The following is a 13,161-nucleotide window of genomic DNA, read 5'->3' as shown; positions in this document are numbered from 1 at the left end:
CGGAGGTGGCAGAGCTGCCTCTGTGACAGCAGGACCTGCATCCACCCCGTGCATCCCCTGTCCGTGCTGACAGCCTTCCCCCAGGCCACATGCTCCTGCGGGGCAGGGTCTGGCCGCTGGGAAACCACCAGGCGCGATAGGGGAGGGCAGGGGCGTGCGTGCAGGAGCGTGCATGTGCGCACGTCAGTGAGGAGGAAGAAGGGCTGTGAGCGCTGGAGGCGTGAGCACCCGGCGCAGGCTGGCAGGCAGGGGCTGCCGCGCCGCTAGGAAGTCGAAGCGTTTCGCAACAGCCACGATAGCAGCGGGTGGCTCACAGCTCTCCGGGCACACCGGGCAGCGTGGTGGGGCCACCAAACTGCCAGGACGCACAGCGAGCAGCCAAGGGAGGTACTAAGGAGAAACTGAAATGCTCCTGGGAGTGGAAACGTTACGCATCTGGGATAAGCAGCCAGTCATCCTCCCCGTCAGCTCTGCCTGAAGTTGCAAATGAGTGCGGGATTTACGCGGGAGGGCAGGAGGAAGCGCCGCCGTGCCCCCTGCTCGCTCACATCCAGCACTCATTAATTCGGCCATAGCGAGGCGATTCAGGAAGGGATTCAATCAGGCTCGGCCTCACAAAGGCTCTGCAGATAACTGCAGTCCTATTAACGCGGGGTCTCTCTGTGGCCATGGTTACATTTTTTCGGTGCCAGGGCTGTTTGAAGCGGTCTGAGCGATCCCAGCCCCTCAGCGTCCCCCCACACCCTCCCTGTTGTGCCGGCACAATGCAGCTGCTGGGCGAGCCAGATCCAGGAGCTGATCTGGCAGAAAAATCATCGCTTTCTGCTCGTGCAGGACCACTCTCCTGCCACAGCCACTGACCACCGCCACGTACCAGCCCTCCCAGCCTGCAGCTCTGTGGCAGCCCAAGCCCGGCCGCTGCAGACTCGCTCTTCCCAACCCTCTTGGCACAGCACCCAGCCTGCTTCTTGACTTTGCTGTCAGCTGTCTCACCTTGCTGAACTGCCAGGGCACTGACTGACAGCAGCAAAGGGCTTTCTGCTGAGGCAGCGTGAGAGAGCAGCTCTGCGCTGGGGCATGGCAAGGAGGGCATGGGGTTAGTTGGCGGGGAGGGAGCCGTGGCAGCCCATGAGCAGTAGCCGCCCTAGCTGGTGTGTAACCTGGCAAAAAAAAAAAAAAAGGCCTCGGATTTCTCAGACCAGTGCATGAGAAGGAGCAGAAATGCACAGCTCGGGCAGCAGGGTGAATCAGAGACAGCCGCGGTGGCTGAGCTGCCGTGGGGCGCCCCTCCCGAGCCTCCTGCCCCACGTCACGGCCCAGCCGCGGGGCAGGGCGGGTTTGGGAACCAGCGACGGGGCAGGGCTGGGCTGGAAGTGGTGCCACGAGGTGAACTCCGGCCTTTGCCCCACTGCTCCTTCGCCGGGTGAGACCTGGCAGCCGACGGGGTGCGACACAGGAGAGAGGCAGTGAGCAGGGGACACCGGGCTGCCTGGTCTCACCTCCGGGCTGAGCACCTGTGCCAGCAGCAATGTGTCTGTGCTGCCATGGGATCGTAGGTCCCAATCCTTGCAGGATTAGCTGCAAGCAACCAGCACGGAGCAGTGGAGTGGCTGTGCAGCCCCAGCAGGTGCCTGCGGGCACGCTCTGCATGGTGTTCGTGCAGACCCCGGCACAGACCCTGCCTTTGTGTCCCCCCTGTGTTTCCCACGCATCCGGCTGTCCCCAGGCACCGGTGTTCTCCCCCGCAGCGCTCACCTTCCTGAAGGCGAGCCCCACACGGGCCTGCCCTTGAGAAGCAAACACTAATTCCAGCCTCACCCTTTCCTGCCCCGGGCGGCGAGGAGGCGAGGGGATCCTCAAGGCGTCGGCCGTGGGGCGTGGGCCGGGAACCAGCCCTCGTAAAACAGCCGGCACCGAACCCGATGCCCTCCGCCTGCCAAAACAAACAAGCAGCGGGGACAGCGGCCTGGCCCACGGCGAGGGCTGGGCCCGCTGCCGGCTGCTCGCCTCAGCAGACGCGGGGCAGGCGCTGCGAGCCCTCACCCCGGGGGGGCCCGACACCACTTTCGGGGCTCAGCCCTCACCCACGGCTCCTCCCTTCCCCTGCCCCGGTGCTTGTGCAACCGCTGGCGCCAGCGGAGCGGCCCCGGGCTGAGGGGGAGCCCCCGGGCCTGAGGCCTCGGCCCTGAGGCCCCGGCCCTGAGGCCTGCTCCCAAACAACCCGCCCCGTTGCCATGGCGACGGCGCCCCGCCCCCTCCCGCCGTTGCCATGGCGACCGCGCCCCGCCCCTCGCGCCGCGGCTGACGCCGCCGCCTGCGTCGCGCGCCAGAGCTCCGGCGGTGGTAGAAGGGAGGGAGGGAGGGGGGGGGGATGACGTCGCCGCCCCGTTGCTATGGAAACCACGCCGCGACGTCACCCGCCGTTGTGTGTTTTCAACGGCCCGCCGTCTCGTAGGCAACGGCAGGCGCTCGGCGCGGCCCCAGCAACAGCGCGGGGATTGGCTGGGAGGGGCTGGAGGGGGCGGGGCTTGGGCGGCGGGAGGCCACGCCCACTGGCTGGGAGCGGGCTGGGGCCGGGGCTGGGGCTGAGGGGGAGCCCCGGGGGCCGGGGCTGGGGCTGGGGCCGGGGCTCGGCTCCCCCCCGGGGCTCCCCCTCAGCCCCTCAGGGTGCCCCGCAGCCCCCCGTCTGAGTGCACAAGCACACACACACTGCACGGCCCCATTAGGGTTCATAGGGGACAGTGGGGCTGTGCCCGCCTCGCTTGGGTTCCGCCTGTTGGGTACAGCACAACCGCACTGCCCGCCTGTACCCGCCTCGTGTCGGGGTGTTCATCAAACACCGCGCGGGACCCTGCGTGGCCGGGGCCTTCGGCTCCGTGTGTTCCTCCCTCAGTGCCCTGGGATGTTATCAGTGGGGTGATAACGCCGAGACGGCGCGCAGATAAGAGGCGGCAGCAGGGCCTGGTGCCCGGCTGTGAACACCCTGCCCGGCTGTGAACACCCTTCCCGGTGGGGCCAAGGTCGAGGAGCCCGGCGACGGGCGCCGCGGAGCCGCCGTCGCTGAGCCAGCACGTGTGGGGCTGGCTGCGGCGGCGTTACCCAGCGGGGAGAGCCAGGGGAGCGGGTGCGAGGGCGAAATTCCCGGCTGGCGGCGCGACCACGAGGAGCCGGGGTGTCTCTGCTGGCGGTGTGGGTGCTGGAGGACGGCCCCGCCGCACGCCCGGCTGCTGGGATTGTTAATTACTGTTTATGCCTCGCTGTGGGGATGCGCTGCGCTTCGCAGACCCGAAAAGGTGGGAGCCCTGCCCTGCTGGGAGCTCCCAGGCCGGTGGCAAGCCACGGCATGCAAGGAGGAGGGCTCAGCCCCCAGCCCCATAACGCGATAAGGGGCCCAAAAATGCTTTATCAGCCCGCTTTTCCGTCCTGATTGCTCTGCCCAGCTCTGCAGGGGCCAGGTGGATGGCGAGGATGCCCCATGCTGAGCTGGGAGCATGCGAGGCACGGGCAGCAGTGTGTGTGTGCATCCGTGGGCATGCCTCGGTGCCCCCAGCAGCAGTGTCCCCCAGTGCCAGCCCCACTGCCGGGTCCCCACCCCACCCTGGCAGCCCCATATTGGCAGGAGGCACACACGCCCGGTGTGTGCATGGCAAGCGAATCGCGGCGGGTGGGCCAGAGCCGTCATGCCGCGCTGCTGGCATGAACTTTCCCCTGGTGAGCAGCCAAATTTAGGCACAGCCGGCTCCTGCCCCAGAAGCTGGTTTGGGCTGTGAGGTTTGCACCGGCCCACACGCCCGGGGTGCTTCTCTGCTGTGGCTTTCCAAGCCCAGGCTCAGTTTATTGGCTCTGACAGTGGGTGGGGGGCACTCGCTGTCAGCCTGCGAGCAGCTTTCCAGGGGATGAGCGTGGGGCCGGGCAGCTGGGGGGCTCCCCAGGGCAAGATCCCCTTTGGGTCCATACTGTCCCTGCCCTGCTGTGGTGCCTGGGCAGCGCAGTGGCCGTGCCGTGGCGTGGCAGCGAGGACATCCCCGTCCCCCGGGCAGTGTTTGGTCCCACGGGGCCGCTCGCTTCCTCCTCCTCTCCCACTCGCCGTGTGTGCCCCGCGCTCGGAGCAAACAACAAGCCCACGTCATGTGTTTTCGGTTTCTCTGTTTCCTTGCCTCCGCCGGTGGCACGTGCTGGGGCCGTGCGGCGCCCCTGCGCTTTCCGTTTGGTGCAAACACAGCGCCCTCGGCCACCAGCGGGGATGGCAACGGCAGTTTGCATGGACACCGCCAAAATATTTGGGGCCGGCTGCGAACCGGGTGTCCCCCCCCTTGCTTTCCAGAAGGTTCCCTTGGGGCTGGAGGAGAGCGCCGGAGAGCTCTGTGGACTTTTAGCAGCGTGCCTGGAAAACGTGAGGGATTTCGGCGTGCTGGGGGCACTCGCCCGTGCTGGGCGGGAGTTTGCCAACCTCAGCTGGCCCCCGGGGACTATAGGGAGCCACAGCCTGCTGCTTTGGTAGCCAGCCTGGGGCGAGCACTGGCCGGGGCGAGGAGCCCCGAGGGTTTGGGGGGTCTGACGGTGTCCCAGAGGGTGGGCGGCCCCCGGGTGGGCGCTGAGTGGGCGAGAAATCACGGGCCCTTCCCTTGGGCCAGCGTGGCTGCAGCAGTCCTTGGCTGTCCCCTCCGCTGCGCCGTGCGGCTCAAAAATAGCGGCTGGCCCAGTTCTCCCGCCCCCGTGGCCCAGATCTCGAAGAACAGCAGCCGCTCGCACAGCAGCAGCAGCATCAGGCGCTGCATTTAGCCCATGAGCTCAAGGAGCGGCGGTGGCTGCCAGCAGGCTCGCAGCCCGGCTGGGTGCCGCTCCCCGCCTGGAGACTGCGCTGCGGGCTCTGTTTGTTGCTGTAAACACGGCCGGGCGCTGCAGCTCCCCCCCCCCCCCCCCCACACACACACTCCCCCCCCCGTTACTATCTATAGCCGCGATCTCTTGGCTCCCGTGCGAGCCCAGGCTGCGGGCTGCCTGCCGGCTCCGCCTGCCCCGAGCCCAGCCGGGGCTGCCCGACAGCCCCGACGTGGGTGGGTGGCCCCGGGGGCTCCGCCGCGGCCGCCACCAAAACAAAGCCGAGGGCGAGCCCGGCCCCGAGCCCAGCCCCGAGCCGCCCGGGGGGGGCCGTGCCCGTGCCCCGGAGCCCCTCGTGAGCCCCGGGGGCACCCCCGTGGGGGGGGCAGGGCTGGGGGTGTCCCCGCGGGGTCGCGGCGGCCGTGGGGGGAGGGCCCGGCCCCGCCCCCCCCCGCGCGGTGCCCTCCCCGCCCGCCCCGTCCCGTCCCGTCCCGTCCCGTCCCCGCCGCACTTGGCTGCAGCCCTGGAGCGCTTCCCGTCAGTCCCGCCCCCCCGCACAGGATGTATCCCATATAAGGATATCTGCGTCAGTGGGTTCCCGAGCCCGCCCCTACCATTCTCGTCGCGGGGGGGGATCCCTCGCCGCTCCCCCCGCTTTCTCTCCATTCGGGGCACCCCGCGCCCCTCTCCCCCCCCTCCCTGTTCGGTGGTTCCCCCCCCGCGGCCATCGGGGCGCGGCGAGGGGGGGGCAGAGCGGGGCGGGCTGCGTGGGGGGGGGGCGGAGCGGGCGGCCCCCCCCGCGGGCGGGAGTGGCGCGCGCCGCGTGACGTATGCGGCGCTCACGCGGCGGGAGGGTATAAAAGGGAGCGCGGCGCGGGTCCCCGGCACCAGAGGCAGCCCCGGCGGAGGAGCGGCAGACGCGCAGCGGACGCAGGCGGCCCCCGTCCCGCTCCTCTCCTCGCCTCGCCTCTCCTCTCCTCTCCCAGCTCCCATCCGAGGCGCAGCCCGGGCCCGCAGCCCGCCCAGCCATGATGTACCAAGGCTTCACCGGCGAGTACGAGGCGCCCTCCTCCCGCTGCAGCAGCGCTTCCCCGGCCGGGGACAGCCTCACCTACTACCCGTCCCCGGCGGACTCCTTCTCCAGCATGGGCTCCCCCGTCAACCCGCAGGTGAGGGGCTGGCTACGAACCGGGGGGGCGATGCATGGGGGTGGAGGGGGGCAGCGGGATCCCAGCACGGCCCCGGGCAGCCCCGCGGCTCGGTGCCGGCGGCTCCCGGCCGGCTGCAGCCCCGCCGGGGGTGTCCCGGTGCCGGTGGGACGCGGGGTGCGGGGGTACGGGGGGAGCCGTGGCCGGGCGGCGCGGGGCGGCGGGTGCGTAAAGCGGCTCCATTGATAAAAACGCGAGTTCATTGAGGAGACTCCGGAGCGGCGCCCGCGTCAGCGCGGACGTCAGAGCTATTTATAGCGGCCCCGCTCTCGTGTGGAGCCGCCGCTGGCAGCGCGGCCCCGGGGGCGGCGGGGAGCGGCCCGGTAGCGCTGCCACCTCCCCCCCCCGTTCACTATTCACCGTACCCTTATTATAATCCCGCAGGATTTCTGCTCCGAGCTGGCCGTGTCCAGCGCCAGCTTCGTGCCCACCGTGACGGCCATCTCCACCAGCCCCGACCTGCAGTGGCTGGTGCAGCCCACCCTCATCTCCTCCGTGGCCCCCTCGCAGACCCGCGGGCATCCCTACGGGGTCTCGGCACCGCCGGCCCCCGCTGCCTACAGCCGCCCCGCCGTGCTCAAGGCACCCGGAGGAGGTCGCGGGCAGAGCATCGGACGCAGGGGCAAAGTCGAGCAGGTGAGAGGGGAGCGGGGTACCCGGGGGGAGAGGATTTGGGGTGGGGGGTTTGGGGTTTAGGACCGGGGGTGCTGCTCGGGCTGGGGGTCTGGTGGCGGCACTGACGGGTCCCTCGCTGCTCTGCCCTCAGCTGTCCCCGGAGGAGGAGGAGAAGAGGAGGATCCGCCGGGAGAGGAACAAGATGGCAGCGGCCAAGTGCCGCAACCGGCGGCGGGAGCTGACCGACACGCTGCAGGCGGTGAGTGCTGCCCGGGAGGTCCCGGGGTGGGCGTGAGGAAATTGTGTGCGTGGGGGGGGGCTTCCCCCAAAACGCACCCACCTGGGGTGAGGCCGGCCCTGGCTGACAGCCCGCTCGCTCGCTGCCTCTGCAGGAGACAGACCAGCTGGAGGAGGAGAAGTCCGCTCTGCAGGCGGAGATTGCTAACCTGCTGAAGGAGAAGGAGAAGCTGGAGTTCATCCTGGCGGCGCACCGGCCAGCCTGCAAGATGCCCGAGGAGCTGCGCTTCTCCGAGGAGCTGGCGGCTGCCACCGCGCTGGACCTGGGCACCCCCAGCCCCACGGCGGCCGAGGAGGCTGCCTTCACCCTGCCGCTGATGTCCGAGGCGCCGCCGGCCGTGCCACCCAAGGAGCCCAGCGGCGGTGGGCTGGAGCTCAAGGCCGAGCCCTTCGATGAGCTGCTTTTCTCCACGGGGCCGCGGGAGGCCTCCCGCTCGGTGCCTGACATGGACCTGCCCGGGGCTTCCTCCTTCTACGCGTCGGACTGGGAGCCGCTGGGCGCCGGGAGCGGCGTGGAGCTGGAGCCCCTCTGCACCCCGGTGGTCACCTGCACCCCGTGCCCCAGCACCTACACCTCCACCTTCGTCTTCACCTACCCCGAGGCGGACGCCTTCCCCAGCTGCGCCGCCGCGCACCGGAAGGGCAGCAGCAGCAACGAGCCCTCGTCCGACTCCCTCAGCTCCCCCACCCTGCTGGCCTTGTGAGGGGCTCGGCCGCCCCGCACTGACTGACCTGCCGGGCCCCCTCCCCTGCCCCTGCACCCCCACGGACTCGCCGCCGCGCCCCCTGGGGCTCCCCGGGCCTGGGGAGGGCCCCGCCGCCGCTGCCCCCCCGTGTCTGGCTGGGCGCCCTGTGCCGAGGCCGCGTACCTCCTCCAGAGATGTAGCAAACCGCATGGAGTTTGTCTTGTCCCCAACGGCCCGCCCATGAGAGCTGGTAGTCTGTAGCATGTCCCACATGGCTGGGTTGGTGACTCCCTCCCCTCCTTAGTATCACTAGCATTAACTAATTAATCCCTTGGTTTTAAATGATTGGAATTAACCTGGTGCTGGGTATCTCCAACTCGTATCTAGTGCAGCTGATTAACAATAACTACTGTGTTCCTGGCAATATCGTGTTCTGATGACTTAGCAATGACCCATCTTACGTGGGGGGAAAGAGACTCTATTTTATTTTCTAGTAGGTAGATAACTAGCTATATCCATGTACTGTAGTTCTACATCGATGTTCATTGTAACTTTACTGATCATGCATTGTTGAGGTGGTCTGAATGTTCCGACATAAGTTTTCCATGAAAACGTTTTTATTGTGTTTTTAATTTATTTATTAAGATGGATTCTCAGATATTTATATTTTTATTTTATTTTTTTCTACCTTGAGGTCTTTTTTGACATGTGGAAAGTGAATTTGGATGAAACTTAAGCATTGTTTGCTTATTATTGTTCAGAGACATTGTCAATAAAAGCATTTAAGTTGAGCGCTGGCGCTGTCCTTGCCTTACCTTTTGCATCGCTCCCATGACCCTGAAGGGGCTCCCTGAACTCCAATTTGGGCTGGGCTCTGCGAACTGCAGCCTGCTGCAAGCTGCCTGAGGCACGGGGTGCGCTGGGGCGGGAAAACCATTAAGTGCAAATCTGTCACTGCCTGTATTAATTAGGACCGGCTGTGGCTACGCCCTTCCCACCTACCTGTGGGGTCACCCATCCTCTGGCCCCCCCCCTTGTCCCCTCTGCATGGGGCTGCCTGCCTTGGGACTGGCACCCTCCTGCTCCTCTGCCTGCCACAGCCTTTCTGCAAAAAGAGGCTTTTCTTGCAGGGGATAAAGGGCAGGGGAGTTCCAGCCTCTGAATCACTGAGGCTGGCTCCAGGCTGGGGTCCACCCTGTCATTAGTACGTGGCTAACAGCCCAGCTTCCTCCTGCATGGGCAGGGCTGGGAACACTCCCTGGCTCCAGGTGGCCCTGGACTTGGTCTGGCTCTTCTAGGAGCAGCTACTGAGCGTGTTCCTCCAGACAGAGAGACGGGGAGATACTTCCACTTTTTCTTGTAGCAGAGCAGCGTATGGCATAACGCTGACATTTCCCCTGCCCTTCACTTTGCATTAGTTAGCTCAGTCCTTGAATGAATGCGAGTTATGGTAAACATCCTGCATGCTCTGGTAATACTCTCCCTGCTGGGATCATGCAGTGTGGCTTTTTCCACCAGTTAGCTTAAGGGGGCTGCAGATCTGTCATTCCTGCTGCCTGCACAGCAAAACTTGCTCTTCTGTCAGGACAGCGTGCCTCACAGGGCTGGGGCAGATCACCCTTGTGTGCAGAGTGCACTTACACTCCCTCTCCTGCTTGTGTGAGCCTGCTTGCTCTCAGGATTGCCTTTCTCAAGGTGATGGCAAAGGTGCCACCTGCACTGGTGACTGCCTTGACACCGTGCTCTCAGGAAATCTCTGCAGGCTGTAGGACTGGTGCTGGGATTTTGTGCAACTGCAGGTTTCCCGGTGGCTGCTGCAAGCTCTGCTTTCCTCACCCCTTCCCCAGCCAGGCCACGCACAGGATGTCTCTCAGTGCGCATTGCTCTGCTCGGGGCTTGCTCAACACCGCCCGCCCCGTGCAAAAGCCAACACTGCTCACAGAGCTTCCTCCTCTCAGCGCCGGCAGCTGGCAAGGGATGACCCCGGTGCTCCCGAGATGCCGCCCACCTAGAAGCAGCTCCTTTCGCATCACAGCTGCAGATTACCGGGGCAGCAGCCAGGCACAACAGCCCTGCCCCTGTGGGTGTAGTGACATGAGACTTACGTGATGGGCAACCTGGCGAAGGCCTGGCAGCACAGCGTGCCTCCTGCTGAAACCCCGCCGGGTCTGCGGCTGCGGGGGAAGAGGTTTGAGAGGTTTGAGAGGGGTTTTAGAGGGGGTGAAGCAGAGAGGAGCGGCCCCTACACCAACACCAGGCCCTGAAGGGGGGGGGGGCGCTCCCTTCCCTTCCCCACCACCCCAGTCACCGGGCAGGATTTGGGGCAGAGCTCTGGCAGCCCCCCTGCGCCATCCCGTCCCGTCCCATCCCATCCCATCCCGTCCCGTCCCGTCCCACCCCACCCAGGGCCCTGCTGCTCCCCCCGGCCCCGTGCCCGACCCCGCTGAGGGCCGCGGCCGCCATTTTGCCCCCCCCCCCCCTTCCCCCTCCCTCAGGGCGGCCCGGCCCGGCCCTGCCCCGCGCATGCGCGCCCGCCGCCGTGTTTACTGTTTGGTTGCCAGGGCGGCGCGCGGCGGGGCGCGTCAGGGACGTGACGTCCCGGCTCCCCGCGGAGCCGCCGCGAGCCAGCGCCATGACGCAAGAGCTTCCGGCCCTGCCCATATATGGCAAAGCGGCGGCAGCGGCTTCCCGCCCCCCTGCCCGGCGGGCGCGGGCCGCCGGGGCCGCGCGTGAGGCGCTGCGGCGGGAAGGTTCCAGAAGGGCGCGAGGGCGGGGCCGCCGCCCCCATGGCGGCCGCCATTAGTCCTGTCAGGCCGCCATTACGCCTCCCCGAGGGGCTGGCGGCTCTGCGGGCTGCCCTGGCTCCACCTGTGCTGCTGGGTCGGAGCTGGGCTGGCCCCGCTTAGCACCCTAATGATGAATTGTGGCACTTTTAATCCCCACACGGCCCTAGATGAAATAAAATTATAGATATATACACACACGTATTTGCCCCGCTCGCCCATGAAACCTGCCGCTGGTGGCCAGGCACCGGCGTCCTTGAACCCTGGTGCTGGCTGTGCTGTGGTTGTCCCGCCAATAAACCTGACTCTTCCACTTTCACTCAGAGCAGGAAGGCTGCCAAAAACAGCCAGCGGAGCCAATGGGCAGCTGAGAATAAAGGGATTGTTCAGGGGAGATAAGGGTTTAGGGGAAAGAAATAAAGAAAAAAAAAATTCTGTGCTCACTGTGGAGGAATTTGAGGAGGTTCCTGTGCACGGTGTGCTGAGGGATTTACCAGAGGGTGTGTTTAACGCCAAAGCGTCCACACAAAGGTTATGAAACAAATAATAAACACCGAACAGGCACAGCTGGGTGGTATTCCTGCAAGGTTTCTAAGAGAAGTTAAGATTTAAGAAGCTGGGCTGCCTACTGGTGGCTAAGTGCAGCATCTCATTTAGCAGTGCTTCGATACCTGGGGATGGGAAGGTGGTTAATGTGCCACAGAAAGTGCCCAGAAAATTCTGGCAAGCTGCTGACCAACGAGCCAGCCATCTGTACCAGGCGAGGTAGTGAAAACTGTTTAAAAAGGCAAACTATTGAGCACAAGGGAAAAAAAAAAAAAAAAAAAAAAAAAAAGTACCAGGTGAGTTGGCAGCTTTTCTAAAGCATTCCTCACACATTGTTTGAAGTCCTGGCAGGAGTCAGCAAGCATAGGGAAAAGAGATTCCCCTGATGTCATTTGCTGGGGTTTTGAGAAAACATTCCATAATGTCTATCAGCCAAAGCTTCTGAAGAAACTAAGGTGCTATGTGATAAGAAAATAAATTTTCATGTGAGTAGATGAAGCTGGTATAAAAGATGGGACACTAAGAATCAAAAAATGTTTTCCTGGGTGGAAGGAGCCTTCATGTGAAGTTGCACAAGGATCTGAAGTGGAGCCTGGGGTCTGGAACAGGTTGTAAATAGTGAGGTGACTGAGAGGAAGTCACGTAAGACTTAACAGGAGCGAGTGATGCAATTCTGTGTAGGTAAATCCGAAGTGTTCCAAATAGGGGAAAGACAATCCTTCCTTTACATATTCAAAACCAGCCTATAAGCTGATTTATCACTCAGAAACAACATCTTGGCGTCATATGAGTTCCCTGAAAATCTCAGCTCAAGGCTTGGTAAATAAACAAATCAAATGTAAAGAGTCAAGAAAGAGCTAGAGAACAAAGCAGAGAGCAGCTTTCAAAGCACAGCGCTAATCCGCGGTGTGCCTGTGCTTTGAGTGCTGTGTACAGTTCTGATCTTATCTTCAGAAGGATGCGATGCTGTGAGAGGTGCAGGGAAGTAAAGAGGTGTTGGGAGGTGTGGAACAGCTCCCGGCTGAGGAGCAGTTAAATTAAGGAGGGCTCTTCGGCCTTAAAGAGACACCTGTCAAGATAAGAATGATGACATCAAATGAAAGTTAGGGAAAATGTGAGTTGAAAACAAACTTACAGGGGTTGCTTTTTCCATATCGTGGTTACTTGTGGAAAACCTGGCCGCGTGAATTTGTGGATAACAGAAGTTTGCTTAAGCTCGAGAGGAGTCCAGAAAACAAACAGAAGAGCAAGCCAATGAGTGCTGTTAAATACGAAAATACCCCCCGTGGCTGAGGAAGTTCTGATTTTTCTAAATTTCAGGGGCGTTGGGCAATATTCTGAGGATGCAGCATTACGCCCTTACATTGTGCTTACAGCCTTCTTTAGGGGGTTGCTGTCAGCCAGCGTCAGAAGACTGGATGATAGCACAGAGGGGGAGAAGCAGAGGAAGAGAAACTTGGTCTGATCGGCTATGACTACTCCTCTATTGTTTTGTAAATACTTAGCTAAACTTTCGCTCTTACTCTGTGCTTCCTTATTGAGGCAGGACTTGAAATTTGTTTAAATGATTACAAAATGTGATCTCATGTGTCTGTGCTTCTCATCCGTTCAGATCTTTTGCTGATAAGGTTGTTCTTGTGGCTTCCGGCGAGCTTTCCAGTCATAGTGGGTACACCGGTGACCCGGTGAGACGCTGAAGTGAAACCAACAAACACTCATTCTTCTGATATGGAAACAGCGGATATCCACAAGGGACCTGGATGTTATATCAACAGGATACCATGGGAAAACAAAAGAAGGTCAAAACTAACATGTGGACAAAATATCTTTATTGTTTCCAATTATGGAGCTCTTGTTCTGCTTTTTTTTTTTTTTTTTTTTTTTTTTTTTGTCTTCAGACCAACAGATTTTTAGCTCCTCTTCACTGATTATATTGGAGCTTTGTTTTTACACAAATATTTTGTAGCTTGATCCTGTTGGCTAAAGCCAACCAGGTGCAACTTTAAAGCAGCCATTTGAATTCCGATTGCACCACAGCCTCCATCTGGTAAGAATTCAGCTCCTTTTAAATAGCCCATCTTGAATTTTCTTGTGCTAGGGAATAAGGGAAATGAAACACGCTCATCATACGGCATTTCTCTATTGTTGTTTGCAAAACTAAGTGTTTGTTTTGAGTAAGTAACAGTGTTACAAGGTCCATAGCAG

At 62.3% G+C, this 13,161-nt stretch overlaps 2 protein-coding genes across 2 annotated transcripts; one reads left to right on the top strand and one right to left on the bottom strand.

Moving 5' to 3' along the window:
* Window positions 1–5,710: 5,710 nt before the first annotated feature.
* Window positions 5,711–8,418, top strand: FOS (Fos proto-oncogene, AP-1 transcription factor subunit). The gene is made up of 4 exons (XM_084519597.1): window positions 5,711–5,990; window positions 6,414–6,665; window positions 6,796–6,903; window positions 7,037–8,418. The coding sequence occupies exons 1-4, from the start codon at window positions 5,850–5,852 to the stop codon at window positions 7,643–7,645; spliced, it is 1,110 nt and encodes a 369-aa protein (XP_084375723.1). The 5' UTR covers window positions 5,711–5,849; the 3' UTR covers window positions 7,646–8,418.
* Window positions 8,410–11,060, bottom strand: LOC311436965 (uncharacterized protein; the record flags this gene model as incomplete). Its single annotated transcript, XM_084519598.1, has 3 exons — window positions 10,175–11,060; window positions 9,733–9,801; window positions 8,410–8,546 (listed from the first exon to the last, which is right to left on the bottom strand). The coding sequence occupies exons 1-3, from the start codon at window positions 10,425–10,427 to the stop codon at window positions 8,410–8,412; spliced, it is 459 nt and encodes a 152-aa protein (XP_084375724.1). The 5' UTR covers window positions 10,428–11,060.
* Between the last annotated feature and the right edge of the window lie 2,101 nt (window positions 11,061–13,161).

Source organism: Aythya ferina (genome assembly GCF_964211825.1).
Source record: "Aythya ferina genome assembly, chromosome: 5".
Classification (NCBI taxonomy): domain Eukaryota; kingdom Metazoa; phylum Chordata; class Aves; order Anseriformes; family Anatidae; genus Aythya; species Aythya ferina.
The sequence above is the reverse complement of the archived record's forward strand: the minus strand, read 5'-3'. Positions and strand labels throughout refer to the sequence as shown.

What these genes read in the sequence shown, in the direction of transcription:
- FOS (XM_084519597.1), top strand. Translation starts at nt 5,850, where the DNA reads ATGATGTACCAAGGCTTCACCGGCGAGTACGAGGCGCCCTCCTCCCGC. An exon ending in GCTCCCCCGTCAACCCGCAG is followed by an intron (nt 5,991 to 6,413) that starts GTGAGGGGCTGG and finishes ATAATCCCGCAG; the next exon opens with GATTTCTGCTCCGAGCTGGC. An exon ending in TGACCGACACGCTGCAGGCG is followed by an intron (nt 6,904 to 7,036) that starts GTGAGTGCTGCC and finishes CTGCCTCTGCAG; the next exon opens with GAGACAGACCAGCTGGAGGA.